Genomic DNA, 12,005 nt, shown 5'->3' on the forward strand with positions numbered 1-12,005 from the left:
TAATTGTAAGAAAAATCGGTGACCTGTGTACGAATAATTAGTTTCAACTTTTCGAAGATTATCTCTTCCTTAAAACTGAGGCATTATCATCCGCGTATGATTCTCATTTGTCATTTAAATTTAAATATGTTTGTCATATGGAGAGCCTTATCAAAGTTTCAGGAATCAAGAATAATTTTGTTCTATCTATACCTGTGCCTGGCTCTTATTAGTCGTCTACATCTAAAATATGTTTATATTGTATTTATATAAAACAGTCTCTTCAATTTATTATGTTATATTATACTTGTTATAGGAAGGAAAGCGTTTATGGGATCCGTATTATTATGCAGAACTAAAAAAAAATGAGTTAGAATATATTTTCCGCAGTGACGATGGCGAAACTAGTATTCCACTTATAGACAAAAGACTTAGCATTTTACATGAGGTTGGAGAAACTTTGAAGAATAAATATGAAGGTATAAATTAATACAACGATAAAACTGTATACTCATAGAAAAAAGCAATAATTGTTTTACATTTTCTCGTAATCGATATAACAGAACTCGTTCAAAACCAATTCTCTGTTTCTTGAGAAAAGAGGAAAAAAAATTATGTATATATGAAAATATAATTAGATGTAGATATGTCACAAGCAATACATGTTTTCCACTCATAAAAAAATGCATATAATTATTATTAAAATAATATACTATTAATATTGTTATAGGCACTTTTGTAAAATATATCGAAAGATGCAATAATAATACAGATATATTGTTTTATAAACTTTTCAACGACTTCGAATCATACCGAGACGAAGCAATATACGAGGGTGAAAAAGGTAATTATTGATAATAATATATACAGTTACAAAGAAGTTTGTAAATTTTACGCGATATCAAAGAATGAAAAACTTAGTAATATTGATATATAATAAAATTAAATTTTTGAATAATAAATTAGATAATAATTTGGTGTTTGCATTTGAAGACAACTACTTTAATATTACATTATTTATAATAAATGTATTTGAATATATTTATAGTAGACGTATTTAAACATATTTGTTTATAAACATTAATAAAAACTGCATTATTTGTTATGAGACATTTTTATCTTTCTAAGAGCGAGAAGTTTGTAAAGTATAATTTTTAATAGGCTAATTAATTGACATTTTCGTCAATTAATGTATGTTATATAAATATACTTGAAATTTCTATAAAAAAATAGTTTAGATAATTTAACACTTTTTTTTTAAATTGTTTTTGTATTATTGTTAGCCTATTAATAGCCTGTTATATGTTTTTATTAAATTATCTTTCAGTTTGTTTACATACTAAAGCTAATTCACTAGTGAGCGACATTTGGGGAATGTATAGAAAAGAACATGTGTTTAGAATAGATGCAAGAAAAACATCTACGATGTTTATTGAACATCGTGCTCCTATGGTTCTTTATCATTTTGGGGTTCTTCGTTATAGTGACAGACTCGTGACGAAATTCAAAAATAACAGTAAGATACTTAACATTAAATAATTTTTTACTAGTGACACATGCAAAATTGTTAACCAATTTTTTAATTTTACGAATTTATACTTCTATATTTAAATATGTTCTTCCTTTATAAACCATAAAACACCATAATAAACACAATATAAACTTCCACTGTACTTTAAAATACTAATAACTCTCTTTGCTAAAAAAATTATATCTATAACATATTATATCAATATATCTATATTACTATATTACATTATATTACTATATATATTTATACAACATAAGATTTTGCAGTGTTTACCTCTAAAAACAATTTTTCAAATAATATATTTTATTTATAATAATTACTGATTAGTTATATATCTTATAACTAAATTGCAAACTTGTTTTTTTTTTGCAAGAAATGTTTTATAAATCTTACTGATTTGTTCAGACAAGAATAAATCGAGAATGAGATCAATAGAGATTAATTTAAATAGAGAAACTATTCATAATGATATGAGTAGATTAAAAGTTAATTTGCAACTGTTATTAATTTCTATAATGTCTTTCTTTGTATTGACATTTTACTCATTGCATAACATTTTGCATTGCAAAACTTTTTGTTGTAATTAATTTTGTTCTGGTATAAAGAGATCACTGCGTTTTCACTTAATCATAGCAAAACGTGCTGCATTTATTTCGCAGATGAACCGCTTGAACATGGAAGCAGGGAAGAACTTGAGATACGCGGTTGCTCACTTGTCGCTGTCAATAAAATGTTCAAATTCATCCACCAACAGTGGTGTGAACAGAATACTATAATTCCCCTGCATTATTTCGCAGATGAACCGCTTGAACATGGAAGCAGGGAAGAACTTGAGATACGCGGTTGCTCACTTGTCGCTGTCAATAAAATGTTCAAAGACATCCAACAACAGTGGCGTGAACAGAATATTATAATTCCCCTGCATTATAACGCATTGAATCTGATTGACAATTTCTTGTTTGGATTTTTAGAAACTAAATTAAAGGCAGGTTTTAATGAAATACCATTCCATTATATTAGATCTGTGCACTATTAAAACACTATTATATTTTATTACATTATCGTTAGTTAGCTTGCGCATTTAGTTTCCGAATAATTGATCAAAATAAAGCAACTGCTTTTGTAAAAATGTCATGATGTGTACATACAACCTACTCTTTAATAGAATGCAATAGAGTGTAATAGAACATAATAAAATATAAAACAGGGACCAGGACCGAACCGGAACCAAAACCGATAACCGTTCCGTAACCGTTTTTTTAGTAGAACCGAAACTGTAAACCGTATTAAAATTCTATTAAATTTATAACACCAGAACCATAACCGGACCGTTAAATTATTTTCGGTTTACGGTTCTTTTCGGTATTTTTTTCTGTTTTTGCGCAAATGTCGGAAATGTCATGATAATTGCCTCCTCGAAGTGCAATACAATTATAATTATTTTTTTAATGTTCTGTGAAACGTATGTATTATCGCAATAATGATAGCTGCGAGGATATTATGTTTTCCGTTTTATATATGTATATATACATATATAAAGTATATATAAATTATATTATTTTAAAAAATTATTATTAATTTTTATGACATGAAAATATATTTATATATGTATCTATATTATATATACCTATATCTAAATATAGATACATTTCATGTATAATATGAAGTGTTGTTTATTTATATGTCATAAAAATTAATAATAATTTTTTAAAGTAATATAATTTTGAAATTAATTTAATTAGAAAAACGAAAAGTAAAAATTAAAAAAAATCGGAACCGTAACCGAAAAAATTGTAATTTAAATGGTTTCGGTTTCTTTTATTTATCAAAAAACCGAAACTGGAACCGAAACAGTTATTAAATATTTTATTAAACCGTAACTGAAACCAAACCCTAATTGTGTTTCGGTCCGGATCCCTGATATAAAATAATAATGTAATATCTTATCTTAATAATTGTGGTGACGAAATCAATTCATGTTTCATCGATTGAGATAAATTTTTTATTCTAAAAAATATTCCTTTTTTCATTATAATGCAGATATTATTGAAAATTTCGATATGTATTATAAATTTAGTGAATGTACAATAAAAATATAATATATAAAAGATACAATGATATTTTAATTACTTTGCTCTCTTTTGATTACACGTTAAAACGAATATAGAAAATATAATACTTTTGCATAATTTCTTTGTAGATTTTGTTGTTTTTAAATGGTGATTTTTTACATTTAAGAATTTATATTTGTAATTTAAGTTTAAAATTTTCTATATCATTCTCTTTCCAACAATCCGATTTCGATAAACGATTACAAATGTATATGATAAAAAGATATTTTTTCTAACATTTTATTATAATAGATATGTAATTACTTTTTATAAAACTTAGTTATAATCATATTTTATTAATAATACAAAATTTTTAGAATATTTTGAATTACATTGTTTCTTACAATTAACAATGTGCAGAATTAATTATCTCGATTGTTCTTAAATACTGTGATATTATTTAATATTAAACGTGATTACTAACTTTGTTTATAACAGATGTTTTATTTTTAAGTAAATAGTGTGATTTTAATTATATATAAATATTTAATTATACACAGAGAGAATTTTCTGTTAGAATTTACCCTGAAAATCATGGTAATCGTGGGACAATATAATATGGAATGAATTTTATGAGAATTTCTCTGATTGATATTTATCACAATAAAAATAATAATATCTATTACAATAAAATATAAAAAATATTTACTATGCAGTTTAATAAAATTAATCAAACATGTTTTATATTTTATTGTAATAGATATTATTATTTTTATTGTGATAAAAATTAACCAGAAAAATTATCAGAAAATTATTTCCATACCATACTGTCCCACGATTACCATGATTTTCAGGGTAAATTCTAAGAGAAAATTCTCTCAGTGTATACAGGGTGTCCCAGAATGTTGGGGACTAAATTCGTGTGCAGATTCCTGAGATCATTTGGGGACGATTTTTCCTCAGCAAAAATGTCGAGACACCAATAATTTTCGAGTTATAAGCGATTGAAAATAAAGGGTTTTTCGCAAACTAAGCCTTGTGGAAATAAAATAATAATAAATTCACATTCTTCAGTTAATTTCAGATAGAGTTTACTTTAATAGAATTTTAATTTAAGGCTTAGTTACAAAGATACATGATGGCAAAAATTGGAAACATGCAAAAAATAATGACCTTCCTCGACATTTTCGCTGAGGAAAAATCGTCTCCAAATGATCCCAGGAATCTGCACACGAATTTAGTCCCCATCATTCTGGGACACCCTGTATATAATTATATCAAACCTACGTCTATATAAATTTTTTTAATTTAAAATAATGTGTCGGTATTTCAAAATTTTATTCTTATTTTTTATAATATACATACGTCGATAATAAATATAAATAATACGAATTTCTTTTCTGTTATCTTTTTTTGTAATTTTTTAAGATTAAAGACAAAAGATCTCTGAAGCCTTCTAAACACCGCATAGCTTCTTGACAAAAAAACATGTATTGCCAACATATATATTTATTTTCCGGTTGTTATAATAAATGCTGCGCAAACAGATAATCCGCAGCTTTTTCTTCCTGATTGATATTTTTTTATAGATTATTAGTAAGTATAAAATTAAATATTCATAGCAATTGAACTATTCTTAAATTCCGAATATATATAATGTTAATAATTTTTTGTCGTTCTAAATGTATTAATAATTTTACGGACGCACATATTAAGTTATTGTGTACTGCCAACATCATTTTATATATGCATATATTTTATAAAAGAGTGTGTATCCATAAAGAGGTTAAAACAAACAAAGAGAAATAAATAGGTCTATTTCTCATTACTGTAACATTATATACATATCATTTAATATGATATATAATAGTTTCATTAGTATTAGAAAAGAGGCAAAAATAAAATAAAGCAATAATTAAAACAAGAATTAAAAATATAAATGGAAAAAGAAATCTAACAACAGGACCAAACCTGATTTTGAAAGTGAGTCATAAATAGGATAATATATTTTTGTGTATAAACAAATGCTTATGTTTATATTGTTATGTATAACCGGTTTATCTTCTTCTGTTGGTAAAGCATTCCGAAAAAGGCGAGTATAATAAAAGGCATAATCACAGATAATCAACAGTTTCAAACGATCGGCGAAATATAACGTAACGTCATGGCAAACAAAATTAGCAGGGATTATGATGTGAAAGAATCATTGGAGGCGGCGGAATACATCGCTAAAAGGGCGAAAGAAGTGCAAATAAACGCATGTAACCTCGAAAAACTAACAGAAAAAGTACGTTTTCTTAACATCTTTTTATAAAATTTTGATCGCGCATGTTCCCCATTTGTTCGTTTGATTTTAAATGTGTGTGTGTGTGTATAAAATAAAAATTTAAAAATTTAGTTTAGTTTTATTAGACGCACAGTGTGTTTGATACATAATTCAATTCATGTCGAGACCTAATTTCGAGATAAAGCATATTTAAAATACAAGATAAACCGGAAATGTATTCATCAAATTTTTTTGTAAAATTTTTTTTTATTAATATGCATAAGAAAATAAATATTTTAAATAAAGAATTATTTATCGAGGAAAAAGAAAAAGACAATTTTTCAAGTTTCTAAATTTTTAATATATTATATAACATTTAGTTTAATTTTTTTATGTATTATAACATTTACAGAACCTATTGTATTTTGACTTATTGTTCGATATGCAATTATTACGTTTACTTTTACAAATAATTGTATGATATTCTTCGAACAGATATATGCATAGCATTAAAAAAATATTTTCATATTATTCGCAATTTGAAAGTATTGCAGAGATATTTGAAAAATTGTGTTATTTCTTATTTCACTTGTTGCAAGCATCACGCAATATTTAAAAATTATTATCGTTGAATGAATAAAAGTGATTTCATTTGTTTTAAAATTTTTTTACACACACGCACAAGAATATTATTAAAATAGATATTTTGATTCATCCACATAGATAAGTAATGTGCTGATTAAAAAGGAGCTGCTCAAAAAATTGCATACCGTATTCTGGCGTCCAGAAGCATATCCGGATATAAGCGACTCGAAAGCGGTGGATTGGCTGTTCGTATTTCATACATTGAATTTTACGCTCTTCTATCCAAAAAGCACTAACAATAAGCAATGGACAGCTGGTAATACAGATGGATATTCTGCGTTATGCTTTGCTATTAAACGAGCCATAGATGTAAGTACAGTATCTATATATTCATCTTAGAATGACAAAATTACCGATAATTTTATATCATTGCTTCAATATCATTATAGTCTAACTAACATACTGTTGCCACAAATTTAAATTTTAATTTATATCATTCATTCGTTATTAGTTTTGATAAAATATCCCTAAGGTTTACTTTTATTACTAAAGTCTGTTTGTTTATATTTTAAAATAACGAAATTTTTTTGTTTTTGCTAGTTTTTATCGGTTTCGTTATTTTTAACCTTTATTTCTGATAATATATCCTATTTGTCTTTTGCATGTTTTAATTTGTTGAAAAATATATTATGTAACTTAAAAGTTAATATATTATTCAAAAACAAACAAAATACTTATGCAATTTTCTAAATTTCTTTATAATGTGTGTGTGAACATAGTAAATTTATTTATATAATAATTTTATGATACATTAAAATATATTTCTATAGAGTTCAGAGAATACAATTTAATTCATTATGATGAATAAATTACAATTATTGGAATATTTCACATTAGCAAATTTTATCGTGTGTATTGTTTATGTTTATTTTTATATAAAACATAAAAATAATATTGTTTTATATTATAACTAATCAATAATTGACATTTGGTAAATATCGTTTAATGCTTGTAATATAAAAACAGAAAATATTGGAAGTAATTTTTCTCATTACATATTTTTATTTTATTTTTAAAATTTTGTGTGTGTGTGCATTTTACAAATTTAATTATATAAATTTATATTATTTTTCGTCAATATAGTTGATCAATAGTTGCAAATTATGATATACTTCTTTTTAATGTGAATATAATGTAATATATTGTAATCCAATGTAGAAGTGATTCATAAATTTTATCTTTATAATTTTGTTACACATTACATTATTTTCAAAATTTATTCAACGCGTCTATGTTTTATATTCTTTTGATTCTAATCGTACTACATACCATATAACTACAAATTCAAGTATGAAAAGAGTTAATAAGAGCGCATATATATAAAATTATTTTTAAATTTATATTAATTGAACGTTTGCATTCTTTCTTTGAATCATCCTTAACATATCAATAAGTAAAAAATTGACGTGAATAAATCCGCATCTCTAGTTTTCACAAGAAAAGATAAGATGGAGAATAAAAAACGAACGTTCTGTCCTTCGATATAAACTAATAATATTAAAGGATCGAGACATTCAAAATAAGTAAACAGAAATTTAAAAATAAGTCTGTTTCACCTAATATATGTGCTTGGCTCTTATTAATCATTCTCATTTATATATTTTATATATATATACATATATATTTCTTTTTACACACGTGCGCGCGCGCATAAAGCGGAGCTTTTTCAATTTATTATGCTGTATAATGTTTGCATTAGGAAGGAAAGCCTTTATGGGATCCCAATTATTACACAAAACTGACACAAAATGAATTGGAATACATTTTGCGCAGTGACGATGGCGAAACTAGTATTCCACTCATAGACGAAAGACTTAGCATTTTACATGAGGTTGGAGAAACTTTGAAGAATAAATATGAAGGTATAAATTAATACGACGATAAAACTGTATACTCATAGCAAAAAGCAATATTTGTTTTACATTTTCTGGTAATCGATATAACAGGACTCGTTCAAAACCAATTCTCTGTTTCTTGAGAAAGGAAAAAAAATTATGTCCATGAAAATTAGATGTGACAATACATGTGTTACATTCATAAAAAATGGATATATAATTATTACTAAAATAATATATTATTAATATTATTACAGGCACTTTTGTAGAATGTGTTAAATCATCTGATTACAATGCAGATAAATTGGTAAAATTACTTTTTGACGAATTCGAGTCATATCGAGACGAAGCAATATACGAGGGTGTAAAAGGTAATTATTTGTAGTCTTAATAGTATTACAAGAAGATTTGCGAATCGCATAGCGATATCAAAGAATAAAAATTCAGAAATGTTGATATATTAATAAAATAAAGTTTTTGAATAATAAATTAATTTATAATTTGGTGTTTGTATTTTGAGTAAAATATTTTTACACTATAATATTTATAGTAAATGTATTTGAACATATTTTTATAAACATCAATAAAAATTGCATTTTATATTATATATGTTATGAGACACTTTTATTATTTTAAGAGCGCGAAGTAAAGTATAATTTCTAACCAACTACTTGATGAGCATGAATATCAATTAAAGTGTTATAAAAGTATACTTGTAATTTTTATAATGAAATAGTTCAAGTAATTTAGCGTTTTTTGTATATTATTGTTAGCATATATTATACATTTTTATTAAATTATCTTTCAGTTCGTTTACATACCAAGGCTAATTCACTAGTGAGCGACATATGGGCATGCTATAGAAAACAAAATAAATTTAATTTCAATACAATAAACATGATGTCTACCATGTTTATTGAATATCGTAGTCCTATGGTTCTCCTTCATTTTGGAGTTCTTCATTATTCTGACAAACTCGTAAAAAAACTCGAAAATAACAGTAAGATACTTAACATTTATATAACTTTTACTTAGTGGAAAATCTTGAATTTTTTATCAATTTTTTAACTGTACGAATTTATTCTTGTATATTTTAAATAATAATATGTTTTTTCTTCATAAAGCATTAAATACCACAATAAACACAGTATAAATTTCTACTGTATTTTAAAATACTAATAACTTTCTTTGCTAAAAAAATTATCTATATTACTATATTTATTTGTACAACATAAGGATTTGCAGTATTTAACTCTAAAAACAATTTTTCCAAAAACATTTTTTTATTTATAATAATAATTACTGATTGGTCATTTTTTATAACCAAAGTGCGAACTTGTTTATTTTGCAAAAAAAGTTCTATAAATCTTATTAATTTGTCTGGATAAAAGAATAAATCGCGAATGAGATTTACATAATAGAGATCTACATAAATGCAGAGAAAATATTCACGCTCATATGAATAGATTAAAAGTTAATCTATAACTGTTATTCTTAATTTTTATTATTAATTGTTACTAATTTTTCTATAATTTCTATTAATTTCTATAACGTCCTTCAAGTTTATCACTGTAATAATTATGATATTTTGCTCATTGCATTTAGCAAACTTTTTTGTTGTAATTAATTTTGTTCTAATATGAAAAGCTCATTGCGTTTTCAATTAATCATAGTAAAACGTGCTGCATTTTTTTCCCAGATGAACCGCTTGAATATGGAAGTAGAGAAGAACTTGAGATACGCGGTTGCTCACTTGCCGTTGCCAATAGATTACACGAATGCCTCAAAAATTACATATTATCAAACGCAAAACCTTCAGAAATAGAATTTGTAAAGTCTGTATTGAAAACCTATAACTCAACGATTATGATTGACAATTTCTTCCTTGGATATTTAGCTGAGACTTTTCATAAATGTTGTATATATAAAGAGCCATTCCATTATGTTAAATCTGTGCACTATTAAAATACAAATATACAAATATACTTTTTTATTATATTATCGTTAATTTGCAAATAATTAATTAAAGCTTTTGTAATTATGCCATAATCAAGTAACTTATTCTTTAATAGAATATAAATATATAATGCAATATCTTCTCTTAATAATTGTCGTGACGTAATCAAATCATATTTTATCAATTGAGATAAATGTTTTAATCCAAAAATATGTTTCTTTTATCATTGCAATACAGATATTATTATCTCGAAAATGTTAATATGTATTCGAGAGAAATAATGGTATATTATTCTAATAATAAAAACATCCAAAATATAAAATAAATCGAAGAAATATATTTTCATGTATTTAGTGAATATGTACAATAAAAATATAATATACAAAAGATACAATGATATTTTAATTACTTTCCTCTCTTTTGATTACATGTTAAAACGAATATAGAAAATATAATACTTTTGCATATTTTCTTCGTAGATTTGTTTTTAAATGATGATTTTTTTACATTTAAGAATTTATATTTGTAATTTAAGTTTCAAATTTTCTATATCATTCCCTTTCCAACAATCCGATTTCGATAAATGATTACAAATGTATATGATAAAAAGATTTTTTCTAACATTTTATTATAATATGTATATGTATATAATATTATTATAATATATATTAATTCTAATACTTGATTATAATCAAATTTTATTAATAATACAACATTTTTAGAATATTTTGAATTACATTGTTTCTTACAATTGGCAATGTGCAGAATTAATTACTATGATTGTCCTTAAATAGTGTGATATTATTTAATATTAAATGTGATTACTAATTTTGTTTATAATAGTTGTTTTGTTTTTAAGTAAAAAAATGTGATTTTAATTACATATAAATATTTAATTTTATATATATGTATATATGTATATATCTGTGTGTGCATTTACATATATGTATATAAATTTTATTAATTAATTTATGAATCTTTATATAATTTAATGTTTCTTTTTAATAACGTGTGCCTAATATTGTCTTATGTATTCACGTATGACATAAATCTGAATAGAGAATCAAGTAAACTGGATTTTGCTCCAATGTAAATTTTGACTAAAAATTATTTTAAAAAATATATATATTATAAACTTTTTAAAAAATTATATATATATATATACCTTTATTATATATATTTTAAAATATATATAATTAAAAATATAACTTTGTTTTGAGGATAAAGCAAATCGATATTTGGAAACGGAATGAGACTAGAATTTAAAAAAGGTGACAAATGTAGCTAACTGTAAAAGAAATCATATTTTGTATCCAGAATAACAGAAAATTACATATTTTTTTAGTTGTAATATCTATATTTCTCATTTTTATACATTTAATTTTGCCGCTCTTTTTGCAAATATAGAATACATGTATATTTTATCTTAGTAAAAGAGTATGTATCCATAAAGAGATTAAAACAAATAAAAAAAAAATAAATAGGTCTATTTGTCATTACTGTAACATTATCTACATTTAATATGATATATAATAATTAGTTTCATAAATGTTAGAAAAGAGGCAAAAATAAAATAAAGCAATAATTAAAACAAAAATTAAAAATATAAATGAAAAAGAGAATCTAACAACATAATTGGACCAAACTAGATTTTGAAAGTAAGTCGCAAATAGCGCACATTAATATATTTTTGTGTATAAACAAATGCTTATGTTTATAATGTTATGTATGACCGGTTTAT

At 24.2% G+C, this 12,005-nt stretch overlaps 2 protein-coding genes and 1 long non-coding RNA gene across 6 annotated transcripts in view; 2 read left to right on the forward strand and 1 right to left on the reverse strand.

Moving 5' to 3' along the window:
* Nucleotides 1-12,005, reverse strand: part of LOC145934366 (kin of IRRE-like protein 1) — a 506,904-nt gene that overhangs the window by 284,171 nt on the left and 210,728 nt on the right. The gene's annotated exons all lie outside the window — the stretch shown is intronic.
* On the forward strand, nucleotides 780-2,296 carry LOC145934372 (uncharacterized). The gene is made up of 3 exons (XR_014425019.1): nucleotides 780-823; nucleotides 1,307-1,495; nucleotides 2,170-2,296. It is a non-coding gene; the product is annotated as an uncharacterized LOC145934372 (long non-coding RNA).
* On the forward strand, nucleotides 5,726-10,272 carry LOC145933717 (queuosine 5'-phosphate N-glycosylase/hydrolase-like). The gene is made up of 6 exons (XM_083033694.1): nucleotides 5,726-5,848; nucleotides 6,551-6,781; nucleotides 8,172-8,334; nucleotides 8,565-8,678; nucleotides 9,116-9,307; nucleotides 10,007-10,272. Exons 1-6 carry the CDS (start codon nucleotides 5,726-5,728, stop codon nucleotides 10,270-10,272), a joined length of 1,089 nt encoding a protein of 362 aa, XP_082889820.1.

The sequence above is a fragment of the Prenolepis imparis genome, unplaced genomic scaffold, assembly GCF_030444845.1.
Source record: "Prenolepis imparis isolate NDT839.2.m4 unplaced genomic scaffold, iyPreImpa1.0 SCAF_3, whole genome shotgun sequence".
Lineage (NCBI taxonomy): Eukaryota > Metazoa > Arthropoda > Insecta > Hymenoptera > Formicidae > Prenolepis > Prenolepis imparis.

Coding starts and splice junctions, on each gene's coding strand:
- LOC145933717 (XM_083033694.1), top strand. CDS start 5,726: ATGGCAAACAAAATTAGCAGGGATTATGATGTGAAAGAATCATTGGAG. Junction 5,849..6,550: donor TCGAAAAACTAACAGAAAAA/GTACGTTTTCTT, acceptor TCATCCACATAG/ATAAGTAATGTGCTGATTAA. Junction 6,782..8,171: donor CTATTAAACGAGCCATAGAT/GTAAGTACAGTA, acceptor TGTTTGCATTAG/GAAGGAAAGCCTTTATGGGA.